The 14,795-nt window shown below is 41.9% G+C and overlaps 1 protein-coding gene across 7 annotated transcripts in view; it reads right to left on the bottom strand.

Annotated features, from left to right (window-relative positions):
- The window catches only part of ANKS1B (ankyrin repeat and sterile alpha motif domain containing 1B), a 321,126-nt gene that overhangs the window by 250,092 nt on the left and 56,239 nt on the right, over window positions 1-14,795 (bottom strand). For all 7 annotated transcript variants that reach the window (XM_053406679.1, XM_053406677.1, XM_053406676.1 and 4 more), the window contains one exon: window positions 4,056-4,196. In XM_053406679.1, the coding sequence (XP_053262654.1) occupies window positions 4,056-4,196 (141 nt within the window). The remainder of the gene's footprint in view (window positions 1-4,055; window positions 4,197-14,795) is intronic.

The following is a 14,795-nucleotide window of genomic DNA, read 5'->3' on the forward strand; positions in this document are numbered from 1 at the left end:
AATCAAGATTCAGGTGATAAAAGGGAAGCAGAGCTGAGGTGCTCCAAGTAACAGTTCTGCAGCTTACCCAGTCCCCCACCCTTGGCATGCTAAAAGATGATGAATTTCTAGCATGTTTAAGCTAGGATGCAAGCCTCAGTACCACAGCTACATTACCCAAGGGCCTTGCTCATGCTTTCCCTTGTCCCACTGCAGCACAAAGCAGCTTTCACAAAGTTATCAGAATGATTCCTAAAATGATATAAAAGTTCCTATCAAACACAAGCATGTAAAAAGCACAACTTGACAGCATTTCAAAACACACAGACAGACATAATGCCAAACCTTGCAGGAAGGATCCCTGCAGCAAATAAGCAAACAGTCCCAAAAATCACAAGCCCCCACCCCTTGCAGTTGCTTGCATGGTTCTTTGCCTTGGAGTTTCAGAAAGTTCTCATTTCAAGTAGATTGACAGCTGCTTTGGGGCTCAAATCACAGGTAGAACTCTTCAATTTGTCTTTGGTCTTCCCCTTGGTTGTAGATCAGAGGCTCCAAACTCAAACTCCAGTCCCAAAACAGTCTCTGTGGTTGCATACTGGGCCTTAAGACACAACTGCATGATCAGATTTCCCACTGACACACTGGGGGTCCCCTCCATCTATTTTTCCTCTTGCTGCCTCTGGGTAAGTCCACTTCATCCCCTGTCCCAAACTGCAAATCAAAGTTCTGCCACAAATCCTTATCTGGAAGCACCACCTTCAGAATCAGTTGGCCCAGTTCAGTCAAGTTGGCAGCCAGGAGTTCCCCTCACTGCTTACTCCCAACATCTCTCAAACACTTCATGGGCCCAAAGGCAGGCAACCCTTCAAGTGGCTCTTGCTCCCAAAACTCATTGGAACCTGGGTGACCCTCACTGCTGGGGCCTACGTAAGGGCTGCACCCATTATAAGGACTGGTTCTGGGGCACCCAAGGGACAATGTCATTGGACGGTTTTATCTCGTCCAATTCAGTAGGCACCAGATGCTACTCTGGTGCATGCACACACGTCTCCAACTTTCCCACACATTTTTCTCTACTGCCATTCCTCAGGCGCTTGCTGAGCCTTCTGCATTGTTCACACACACCTCCCAATTCCTTCTGTTGCACTTCTTCTTCTGGCATCTCTTCAGGCACTCTTTCTTCTTGCTCATGCATGCACACCTCCTGCATCACTGCTGGCACACATGGAATGAAGAGATCCATAAGCAGCATCTCTTCACCTCCATCTTGCAGTTCACTCTCCTGTGGAGCACTTTCCTCCTTCACTGGCCTTTCCTCCTGCACCCATTCTTCTACAGCAGGCTCCCATGTAGTGGAGAACATCAGCCAGGGCTCTCACCTCCAAGGAGGCGTCTCACCCACTCTGCTTGCAGCTGGTCTATTTTATCAAGCCACTGGCTCTGCTGCTGACTTTGTCACTTCTTCATTTGGTCAAGCCGCTTGCTCCACTGTTGCTCCATTCTCTCAAGCTGTTCAAGGAGGGTTGCTATTCCTCCCTCCATCATGACTTGGGCACACCTTGCTCACAGGTCTTCTCTGAGGAAACATGAACCCTACTACTGACACCAGTGTCATACACCACCCCAATCTCTGAGTGGTGTGAGATTCCAGGGGTTCCAGGCGCTTACCCAGCATTCAGTTTCCTTCATGATGTTGGACAAGAGAGACAGTGGTATCTTTATGATAGATGGTTTATTTATACATATACACAACCTGAGCTTATGATGGAGGGGTTCACAGCATTAATACCCCAAGAGGGTCTTGCTTCTTCCATAGCCACAGCTTTCAATTCCTGCAGAAATCCGGCATGGCTCTGACTGCCTTCCGAACCTGCTGCCTTGCTTCCAGTTTCTTGCTTACACACAGAACTCTCGACTTTGTAACTATCAGGGAGTTGAGGGAAAAAGGCCCACCCATTTGTTTTCTGGCACAGAGCCACTTCCTTTGTTACTTTAATGCCCCATATTCAGAGGGCCATTACCTCATCAGGAAGGTAGCCTGGCTATTCCAGGAATTGAATTTGTGCTGGATCCAAGAATTAGATTTGACCATCTCTAGTTGTGAAGCAGGAGATAGGAGTTCAGATCCCTCCAGGAAGAATATGGCTCCATTTACCTTTGGAACGCCTGGCAATAAAATAAAAACAAATAAATGTCACACCCCCACAGTCTCATTCTGAGGCCAGATCCTAGTTGTGTGTGTGCATGGAATCCTTACCTACTACTCCCTAACAGCATAGAAACTACACACGTGTCCTTTATAGCCACATAGCATTTACTGAACAGCATCTGGGATGGTGATCTAGAAAGGGAAAAGTACATGGGTGGGGTTGACAACCAGTTACTGCAGCAAGACTCCTTCTCTTTGGAAAGTAGCTCAAAATACATCAAAGTAGTGTGTACAGAGTCCTTTTTGGCACCAGCACCGTGGTTCACCTCCTGTGATGGTACAGGAGCCTAGCATGTTAACAATCCCACAGGTGAATAGCCATAAACATCCTTGTCACAGCTGCTGGTCATGGGATGCAGTTCCCTCCTGGCCAGAATGAAGCAGGGTATGGGATGGATTCTGTACCAGTAAGTGACCTGTAGAGAGCAAGGAGAGACACAAAAATAAAGTAACAAGCAAAAGTCAGTGGTTATAGCACCAAGTCCCTGAAACTGAATATACCATATTTGTGAGGCAGTGAGAGAAGCAAGGAAGTGGCAATAACAATGCATGTGGTGGGGCTTCAGAAGAGCCATCTTACTGACACTGGCATCACTGATGCTTACCTGAACAAGGCTGGTTCTGCTGGTGCAACCACACAGCCCCAACCTTGCTGTGACCCTGGCCAGGTAGTAATGCCAGTGTTTGGACATGGTGCTACCTCAGTACTCTGACAGTGCTAATTTCTCAGCCTCTCACCCACTGACGGAGACTGCTGTGACTGAGTGCATACATCTCCCTTTGAGGTTACAGGGAAACACCAGGGCTTTTTCAACTGGAACTCACAGGAACTCAGTTCTGGCACCTCTTAGGTGGGCGCCATTGCCATAGCACTGGGAAACACTAGTGGCTGTTTGTTTCCCTCCATGCCTTTGGGATGTGACTCTGCAAAGTAAAAGTGCTTGTGTTTGGCCAGCAATTGCTATGATTGGAGATCCAGACCACTGCCAAAGCAGAACTTAACTGAGTGTTTCCCTGTTTGTGGGAAACACCGTTCGCTACTGTTGTGGGGGGAGAAGCAGAGAGAGAATGGCAGTTCAGACAAGACCCCATATTCATGTGTAGCAAAGGTGGTGGGTGGGAGAAAGAAGACAGTTGAAGCAGTTATACATTACAGCATGTTTCCGCTTCTGTTACTTACCTGTGTGGAGTGCTTTCTCCATGCTTCTCCAGTGGTTGGGGTGCAGTTTGGTGTTCAGTGTCTGGAGTCCTGAGATGAGGAACCTGTAAGGTTCTAGGCAGAAGAGTGTTATCAACGGGCTCACATTCCTATAACTGTTCTGGAGATGACTTGTTTTGTCTCCCCTTTGTGTGCAAAGTTCATATCATCCATAGTTTCCTACTTCCAGAGTTCGCCCCCCCCCCAGCTTGTGAGCTCTAAGGTGCACAGTATGAGGTCAGAGATATACACCCCTTTGCCACTTATTCAATCATCTAATGAACAAAGAGGCCTTGCATCTGTAGATCCAAGTCTGCCTCTGCAGATTAGGATTAGTGTCATTCTGTAAACCAATAAACAGTTGGCAAGGATGAGAAGACGCTGATTCCACTGACTGGATTTCCTTTTGCCTTTAAAGTATTGTTTCAGGAACAAAGAAGGTATTTAAGTATTTTTAAAAGCTGTAATTTGTTAACTTTCAGAATCAATTTGTTCTGAATGTTTTTCCCCCAGAACGTTCAAGTCTTCTGATGTTTAAGACATAATGTGCTTTAATGTACTCCTTTGTTTTTTCTTAATTCAGGTATAAAAATAAACACTAAAAAGTACAATAGAAAAAATATTACTCAACCACTATTTTATTGTGAAGTAAAGAATTGAATGAAATACCTGAGTAAGACTAGGAAAGCCAAGATTCCTGCATCCATTACAAGGTGTCAGTGCTTCCCACAAACCTGTAGGCCCACAACTGTTTTCACCTCCATCTTCTTCATCCTCTTCTGTTGGTAACAGGTTTGTTGTGGGTGATTTCTGAAGATGAAAGAGTAGCATTTCAAAAATTAAGTGTATTGTATATTTTATGAAATAAATAAATAAATAAATCTACTGAAATAGACAACAGCTGAATTTGTATATACTGTGCCAACATGAATGAATCTTCAAATGGAACTACAGGAAGTTATACTTTAAATGACTGTGACATAAACATTATTTGGAATTCATTCTGATGATTCAGATTTTAAAATATTGTAACCTGTTCCACAGAGTGAAGTATGGAATTGTTTTCACGTTCAGTCTACTTAAATTTCAAATGGCATGTTGAAAAGTGCATTCAACAGTTCTTACTCAGTCTTCAAATGTGACTAACATAGAATTGATCAACAATTGTAATTGACTTAAAGCCACTTAGTTCTGTGCTTGATGGTTAGCAAAGTGTTTGTTAATAAACTATCAGTAGATTATTGTTAATTTTATTAGTAAACTATGCAACAGTGTCCTTCATTATCTTTAGAAAGCTTGAAACAATGCCTGAGATGAAACTTTATTTTTTTTACTTTGCGTCTACATTTTGATGCCACTTGTGTGACATAACTTCATAACTAAATTAGCATTGTATAAATTGAGCAAAAATGTCTACAGGCACCCAATTTGCCACCCATTCTGGAATTTATAAATATTCTCCAACACTTTTCAAGGAGCTCAACATTAGTAGCAAGGTTACCATTTTCTAGCTTGCAGGGGTAATAAAAAATAACTCAGAAAAAGAAGTCAAGTCATTGCTAACGATAAATCCTCTCAGCACATTCCTAAGGAAAAAAACAGTGTTAAGTTGTCTTCCCTTCCCGCATTCTTAGATGCTCCCCATAAAGGTTTGCTGGTCCTCTTTCTTCCAAACCATTCCAAACGAAAGTAATTCCTGCTGTGGCCGCAAGAAGGATACTAGTACTTTTCAGCTTTATTGATAAGCAGAGAGATATGTAATAGCAGTAAGTTGGGGTTTTAAGGATATAAAAGGAGTTGGGTGAATTGCCACAGAAAGGGCTTAGCAGGAAGTGAAAAGGTGGCAGTTGGGGAAGCTTTTAGGTCAAATGTGTAATTGCATCAGTTGATATAGTATGTCCTTCTTAGATATAGCCAGCAGTCTCACGGTCCCTATAATTCCCTGCTCCCCCTGCAAGGCTGCTGTGGATCTAGGCAACCAGGGTGGAGTGTGAGAGTTTGTCAGCAATAAGGTAAGTGGAAAAAAGGAGGCTCTTGCAAGCAGAGGAAGAAGACATTTGAGAGCACCAAGGAGAGTATCTTCCTTCATCTCTCCTTTTTCCTTTTTTTCTTTAGTTTTATTTCACCAAAAGGCAGATAAAAGAAGAGGAAATCATGTGTATAATTTCCAAACCATTCAAATTGCTTACAGCAAAATTTCCAGATGCAGCAAGCATATTCTACTTCCTATGAAGGGTTGCCCTGGGATAAATGTGGAAAAGGATTTTTCCAAAAAGCTCTGATACTCAGGTGGTCTCCCACCATCTTTACCTTCATCTATACATATTGCAAAAACAGATGTCAACAAAATTGTCAGTCTGCACCACTCCCCACAGAACTCGATGTTGTTGCATCAACTTTTCTGATACTTTAACTAATGAGTCCCTCTTGGTAAACAAGAACTGAGACTTCCATTGATGGGCAATTTCCAAATCCTAGTGAAATGCTACTAGATTACCACGCATATCTGGGAAAACAGTAAAAAAAATGGCAAGAGCAAGCACAGGCACCTTTGATTGTTGTATAATTCCAGGTATTTCAGCAAAGATCTCTGACCAGAATATGCTAAGCCAGGGACAGCTCAACCACTACAATGGGGAGGGTTTGTTTGTTTGTTTATGTGTGCTTATGTTTAATTTAGTTCGAGTTCAATACTGTTCCCATGACATTTTGAGTTTAGTTCCACAAAGTCTAGCCAACATGGTCCTGATGGGTTGCCTGGACCACATCACCTCCCATTTTGTTTCTTGTACTCATCTGCCCAGATCTGCTTCCTAGGCTGCCCTCTGAGCACTCCTAATTCCTAATTAATAATTATTTATAGAAGACTGTGACACTATCTCCTCCATGGTGATATCGAGATGTACAAATGCCTAAGACAATTTCATGTTTAGGGCAATCATTTTTATGAGAGTCAGAACTTGTTTCAGCTGACTCTCTGTAGCCAGGAAAGTGGCAAGAATGGAATGACACAACAAACTAGGATAAATCAGGATACAGAGCTCAAATATAACAAGCAAGTTAACAGAAACTGAGAGTCACAACCAACTTTAGACCATGGTTTTGTTGTCCCCAAACAAGTTAAGCTAAACAAACCAAGGTATAACATTACTTTTGAACCAGGCCAATGAGTTTCAGTTTGGCTGGGATCAACTGCCATTTTGGGTTCTCCTTTCCAAAATGGTCTCTTCATTAGGTAACAGTTTGAATCTGAATTTGCTACACACAATTATTTTAAACTGTTAAGCCCTCTTTAGTGTTTTGGCAGAAATAGAAATGGATAATGAATGAATAAATAAATGAATGAATGAAAAGATTACTATCCTACCTTTCCCCCTAGGAACTTGAGGTGACTAAATAAATACGATACCATATGACTGAACAAGATTAAATGTACAATTTATCTTTCTCATTTAAATACACTGGATATATTTTACTGTATTTTTGCATTTTAAAAATACTTGCTTATCTGCTATGTATTTGTAAATTAAATTTCAATGTATTTCTTAATGTGCTACTTGATCAAATTATTTTGACAGTGAAATGGTACTACATTATGTGTTGCCATAGAAACAAGCACTCTTGCACAAATGATTAGAATGGCAGGGTGAACTTTGCCAGATCTGGAGTTTGAAGGATTTAGTACATTGTTCATACAAACAAGCACATTAAGATTATATGTCCCTGATAGTTAGAGATGTGTGTCAGATTCACCATCTATCTACACTTTTATAATTAGATCCAATCTTTCTTCTTTTAAAAAAGTTAATCTTAGAGGATATTTTAAATACTATGCCAAAGGAATGCAAAACACTCATTTAATGAAAGCAGTGGCATTATTATTGGGGGAATTATGTATGAAATTGGTAAAGGTTATCTTTCTCTCGTATCAGTATGATTACAACAACAAAAAGTGGCCATTTGATATTTTTTAAAAATCCCACTTCTACCCAACTATTCTGTGAATTTCCTCTCTCTGAAAGTTGGTGTGGCAGGGGATGGAGAATTTCTAGCTTGGCCTTATTTAAAATAGAAGTTTGATGCACACTTACCTGGAAATAAGTTTTAAAAATCTTACTTTTAAATATACATGTATAGAATTACACTGTAAAGCAGTTAGGGTTGTTCTGATCTTTAATGCTCACAATTTTAAAAATAATCATAGGAGGCATGGCTAGCTGCAAAGCTAAATGGCAACATAACACAGCATAATCACAACAGGGCTAAAATCATACTGAGGGACAACCATGGGTTTTGAAATAGCAAAAACCTTACTGGCAATGATTTGATGATTTTATGGCTTATAAAAGCAAGTCCGCACATCTTGACATACAAGAGCAAATTGAAGACTCATTATCTGGGGACTCAGGTGAGGCCTCATATACCAATATGTCTAAAAGCAACACTCATCCTCCAAAAGGTGCAAAAGCAGCAGCAGTCATGGAGGCTGATAGAGACTCGGGTGCCTATATTGATAGACTTCGCCAGGCCCTCATGGGTGATTGTACCATCTTCTTGGCACCATTTGAAAACCTTTCTAATCAACTAAAATACATATCTCAAACTGCAAACAGAGCACTAAGTCTTGCCACTACTACCACAGAGGATCTTGCCCTGAAACTTGAGGAACAATTGGACAGAAATGGACACACCCACACCCACACCCACACCAATTAGAGGCCTAAGAAGAATCAGGAAGCTGGGAACATGACCCAAATTCTGGTGGATTACCTTGAACATAAATACTTCATACCACTAAGGCCACCTGGGCCTCAAGTGACAGCAAAAGATCCAAAAGTACCCCCAAGCTATGTATCCAGTCCTTAGAGTAGGCAACTACCCAGCTAACCAGTCCACTCAGCGGTTTCATGTAGATGTTAAACAATATAGGGGATAAAATCAGACCCTGAGGAACCCCACACTGAAGCCTCCAGGGGGCTGAATAACACTCCCCAAGCAACCCCCTCTGGAAATGTCCATCAAAGTAGGACTAGAACCACCACAAATCGGTGTCACCCACCCCTATCTCCGACAGCCGCTCCAGAAGTAAACCATGGTCAATGGTACTGAAAGTCGCTGAGAGGTCGAGGAGAATTAACAGAGACACTTTTCCCGTCTCTCTCCCAACAGGTCATCACACAGGGCAACCAAAGTGGTTTCTGTGCCAAAACCGGGCCCAAATCCTGATTAAAATGGAGCTAGAAAATCAGTTTCCTCCAGGAGTACCTGGAGCTGCCTAGTCCATAGCCTAACCCAGTATCACATCCTCTGGCTGAGCAAGGACAAGATGCCCATTCACCATCCTGCCCAAGTGCCACTGCACTGTTTGTCCTGGTTATTTCATCACACCTGTGGCTGAGAGGAGGGCTAGGTGAAAAGTGAGCCCCTCTTTTATTAATCTGTGTGGTGGGGCAGGCTTTCCTCAACTGTAAGCAGCAACGGCATCTTTATTTCTCTCTGCTGTTATAACCGTACTTCAATGGAAAAAGAACTTATTCACAGCTTCCTCATCTGAGTAAAGATCAGAATGAGTAATAATGTTTATCAAACAGAGTGAGGGATACATTCTTTGCACACATTCCCACACTTCAGGTACTCATTTGGGGGATCTTTGCTCATATTGGGAAGAACTTTTTAATTGTCATCAACTTCTGCAAAATTCAGGATTCCCTTTAATCTACTGATATATGCTTCTTCTACATAGGTGCTGTCTTCTTGTGAAGCTGGGAAACAGAGGAAGACAACAACAACAACATCAACAACAGCTCTATATTATTGTACACGTAAAGGCCTTTTTGGCTTTCAGAGATTTTAAAAGGCATAAATTCAAAGCAAACAAAAATATTCCTATAGTAGAACCTCAGAACTCTTCTTTTTGAATTATTTGTAAGTATGTAGTTGTTGTCTCATTTTATCAGCCAGACCCCGTGGGAATTCTATTCATATAAACAATAGTACATCTGAAATACAACCTAGATGAAAGCAAATTGGCTCAAAAACAGTTTCCCTTCTTTGCTTTCCACTGTGGAAGTAAGGGTGGATAAGTGGGTGGTAGAGTATAGAAAATGCATTATTCTTCATGCTGCAACAGGAAACATAAATTAAACAAGTGAGAGAAATAACATGGCAAGTGAGTAGGCAATGGTCACAATTTTATTATCTTATTGCCAGCTTTTTTCTTCTAATTTGCATTGGGGGGGTACAGTCAGTTCCTTCCTGAAGATGTCCTTGCCCTACAAAATGGCTCAGATAAATAAATAAAAAACTGATTTTTTTGAAAATATGCTCAACATGTCCATCATCTAATTATCTGGAGTTAAAGGCTGAAGATGTTATCACAAATAAAGAACATTTATTTTCACTGTATCATTTTTCCCCAAGAAACATTACATTCTCTGCAAGACTACTTTATAGCAGTGTCACTATTCTTTCTCTACATTGATAATTGCAAATGGAGTAGATATCCAGCTGTTCAAGACTGTTTGATTCAACGCCATTTAAATTGTGAATAAAAGAGATACAGGATCATATATTCATCACTACTTTATTATCTACTTACTAACTAACTAAAGAAACAAATAAAAAGTTCTAAATCAATATCTTGGCATGCTGAAAGGGCCACATGAGTGGGAAGTTAGTCTATTGAAATAGAGAAAATGATAAAGAGTTTTGAAGAGAACAACAACCAGCTGTTTTTCATTATTTCCTCTGATCGTCCCTTGAGAACAGGTTGAACTTTGCAATAGACAACATATGGCAGTTGGCAGGATGGAAACTGACAGGGAAGAAGAGATTTTAAGACAACAGATAATGAGCTATTTTGTCAAAGTATCATATTTTAAATTAGTTTTAAAATATGATAAATATGCTACTGATAAATTATTGTCTCAATATGTGCCTTTAAGGTGATTAAGAGGTATATTAAATTATTCATGGTATGAAAAAAGTGGATAGAGAGAAGTTTTTCCCCATCTCTCATAATACTTGAATCAGGACAGACAAAATAAAATACTTCTTTTGCACAATGCACAGTTAAACTGTGGAATTTGCTTTCACGAGATGTTGTGATAGCCACCAACCTAGATGGCTTTAAAAGGGAACTATTAATAAATAGTAGGGATGCGGGTGGCGCTGTGGTCTACACCGCTGAGCCTAGGGCTTGCCAATCGGAAGGTCGGCGGTTCGAATCCCCGCGACGGGTGAGCTCCCATTGCTCAGTCCAAGATAGCCAACCTAACAGTTCGAAAGCACGTCAAAGTGCAAGTAGATAAATAGGTACCGCTCCGGCGGGAAGGTAAACGGCGTTTCCGTGCACCACTCTGGTTTCACCAGAAGCGGCTTAGTCATGCTGGCCACATGACCCAGAAAAACTGTCTGCAGACAAACGTCGGCTCCCTTGGCCAGTAAAGATGAGAGCCACAACCCCAGAGTCGTTCGCAACTGGACTTAACTGTCAGGGGTCCTTTACCTTTAATAATAATAATGATAATGATAATAATTCAACTTATACACCGCCCTATACCTGGAAGTCACAGGGCGGTTTACAACAAGATAACTACATAAATTCACAGGGGATAATCAATGTCAACTAGTCATGATAGCTGTATACTTTATCCAGGATCAGCAGAAACATGCCTCTGAATATCAGTTGCTGGTACTCAGTGGAATACCAGCAAATGGGATTCTGTGGGAAAACAGTGAAGACAGCCATTCCCCCCCATCATGTCTGCTTATGAGCTCCCACCAATTTTGGGTTGGAAGATATGATGTGGAAGATATGATGCTGTGCTAGTAGACAGGCCTTTGGTCTGGTCTAGCAAGGCTCTTATGTTGCTACTTAAAAGCTGATAGACTACCAATTTGCCCCCAAACACAGATACTGAAAACACTGTAAAATTACTGAAATCTCACACTAGTCCTAGAGATTATCAGGCAATCTACCAATTTTGCCAAAGTGAAAAACACCTCTTTAATTGGAAGCTGGTTCTTCAGGAAGCAGATCAAAAAACAGGTCCCTGCAAAAGCATATGTGCCTTCAGAAGGTTTACTGGTGTTGGAGCAGGCCTGGTTTGCTACCCTTAGCCTTGCCTCCAGCTCCTGACCCAATGTCTCTGCTATCTGAGCCTCCTCACTAGCATTGCTGCCTGCCAGCTGATCCCTTGGCCCACCATTACCAATATCCCAACTTAATTTCTACAGCCCTAACCCTGACAACTCAATTCTGGTCCCATGAACCATTTTTCCAACATATAATTCAAGTTGCTCGCTCTTCTTAGGAAACTGACACGAACAAAAACCTTGTAACACTGGAGCCAATACACATCTCACCATCTAGTATATTTTGACATAGGAGGAGAAGGCTCTAAATATTTCAGTTGCATACACGGGCACAGCTGTTGCCTCCAGGTTGTCAGTGACAGCTTGAATGTACAATCAAAACATGGCAGATGAGCCTTTGGCTCCACTCACAATAGAAGGGGCAGAGAGGAGAAGGAAACCCCTAGCCACTTAAAAAAAATTATTGTAGTAAAACAGCTACCTTGAGTCATCAGCTTTAATAATGTAATCATTATTAATAAAATAATTTAATACATTTCTGCATTATTTACAGGACTCTATACCATTCTTTGTGTTAAATATACATATTTGTTGGTATGTTGATAAACAAAGAGTATACTTACACTCCTGCTTGCTCTCTGAAAATAACTGGAACAAATACTAAAAACTAAGTGCTCATCCAGACTTCCTTTTATGCTGTGTTACCAGGCACAGGTCTGTGCTTTAAACGTCCTTGTCTGAGTGCTCCCCCCCCCCCCACTGGTGTTTTCCTGTGAAAACACACTATTTACTGCTGAATTGGAGCAATGCACAGAAAAACCAGAAAGATCAAGTTTTTCCTGTTGATTCAATGACATTAAACTGAAGCAAATTTTCTGCTTGATGAATAACATGAATGAAAGAATTGCTTTCCTTTTGTGCACTTTACATCTGTAGCCATATAAATTCATTCAGCACCCCTGGTATTACACAACAGAAGGAACAGAAGTGACCAATTTGTTTTGGCAGCAATGTTAGATTCATTACATTATCCACCTCTATCCTATCTCTTCTTAATCTTTCCCTTTCAAAAGTGAATAATCTTTGGCTTTTAAAATCTCTTTTGTCATTTATAAGCTCTACATGGGCTATAATCATTTTCATTGCCCTCAACTGGTCCTTTTCTAATCCACTTGTTTCTCTTACTGGAATAAAGGATATTAATAGTACAATAATACTCATACAGTACAACAGCTACTTTAAAATATTTGCAAGGGCACCTTAAGGTATTGTATTTATGTATATTAACAGTTTGTATATGACTTTTCCTGGATTCAGAAAACCTAACTAACTACCAGCGAGTTGCTAATCTCCCTTTCCTGAGCAAGGTTCTGGAGCAAGTGGTCAAAGACCAGATCCAGCGCTTTTGGAAGAAACTGATTTTCTGGATCCATTTCAATTGGGGTTTAGGCCCGGTTCTGACAGAGAAACTGCTTTGGTCGCCCTGTATGATGACCTCTGTGGAGAGAGAAACAAGTGAAACATGTCCCTGTTAATTCTTCTTGACCTCTCAATGGCTTTCGATATCATTGACTATAGTGTCCTTCTGGAGCGACTGTTCTAGCTAGGGGTAGGTGGCACCGCTTTATGTTGGTTCCAGTCCTACTTGGATGGTCGTTCCCTGAGGGTGTTGCTTGGGGAATGCTTTACAGCCCTGTGGAACCTTCAGTGTGGGGTTCTGCAGGGCTCAATCTTATCCGCTACATTGTTTGACATCTACCTGAAACTGCTGGGTGGGTTTTTTTGGAGGTTTGGAGTATGTTGTCAGCAGCAAGCTGATTACACCCAGCTCTGTTTCTCCTGTCTCTGTCCACTCTCAGAAGAGAGGGGCAAGGATAGTTCTTTTACATTCACAATGGCCTTAATGGAACTCCATTGTTTCTTAATGTCTCTGCACTTTGCTAGACAGCTGGTTTGCCTAGGCCGGGGACTCCCAAAATTGTGTCTGCAGCTGTTGTTGGACTACAATTCCTATCATCCCTAGCTAGCAGGACCAGTGGTCAGGAATGATGGGAACTGCAGTCCAAAAAGCAGCTGGAGACCCAAGCTTGGGAAACCCTGGCCTAGACTAACCCAGGTATTCCTCTGCAGCTTGTATTTTCCCTTCAATATTCAATATTCTCTCTGCCAAGCTGTGGCAAGAGTGTATGGGATCTCAGGTGCCCCCACAGGGTCTGTGTCCCTTTTGAGAATAGAAGACACAGTAGAGGCCGTCGTGCTTTAAGAAATAGGGTTTATTTGCCTATTTACACCTTCCATCTGCATGGAGGGGGCCCAGATCTTACAGCATAGTCCACAGCAGTGAAAGCAGTCCTTTCTTCACCCTCACCAAGATGGATCTCTGCCTTTCTTCCACTTTCTTCTTCCCAGAGGCCCTTGCCCTCCCCCAGAGCAGTTACCCTGGCAACCTTCCAACTCTCCAGTCTCTTGTCACACCTGGGACAAGGAGTTGTTGACCCTCAACTGTACTCTATTGCAATGCTAACAGCTCTGCTCTTCTCTCAGTCAGCCAGACTGGTTTGCATAAGGCAGCCCAGGAATCCCCTTGTAGCTTATATTCTCCCTTCATATCACAAATAACCCAATATCCTAGCATTTAAGCGCTGTGAGACTTGGTGAAGGCTGGGCAGCCTTCCCCAGGCCGCTTGGGTCTGCACTGCACTGGGGCAGCCTTCTGGCAAGCCATGCGAGTCCATGCTGCTTCTCCTGATGTCCCCCAGAGGCTGCAGAGGAGGAGGAGGACTGGACAAAGGTAAGAGGGAGAAGGGGTATGAGTGTGTGGGCAAGGAAGGGGCAGCAGCAGGGAGACAGCTAGTGACGGGGTCAGTGGGTGGTGGGGGTGCCCCAAACTACCATCCCAAAATGTTGGGGGGCATGCATGTGGGCAACTGGGATAACAATATGCTGGACTAGATGGACCTTTGGCCTGATCCAGTAGGGCTTGTGCTCTTATCTCCACAGAGGAAATTGGGATGTAAATGTGACAAATTAAAAAAGGTTTGTAGAAAACTCACTCTACTTCTAAAATATTTAGACAAATACATACACCCATTTTGCTATTAAAGAGAAGAAAAGGGACCTACAACAGAGTTCCATCTGTTTTTTTAGGGCTTGAGAGAGACTGCAACAGAAGCCATGCAATCTATTTCCCTGTAAAATTCTTCCTGTGGCATACTAGTCGTGCTGGTTTGTATCTTTTTAGCTTTCGTTAAACTCATTTGGTTCATCTTAAAACTTGACAACATGTAATTTTCTTTCCAACATTTTAGTCTA

This window comes from Podarcis raffonei, chromosome 10 (assembly GCF_027172205.1).
Source record: "Podarcis raffonei isolate rPodRaf1 chromosome 10, rPodRaf1.pri, whole genome shotgun sequence".
Lineage (NCBI taxonomy): Eukaryota > Metazoa > Chordata > Lepidosauria > Squamata > Lacertidae > Podarcis > Podarcis raffonei.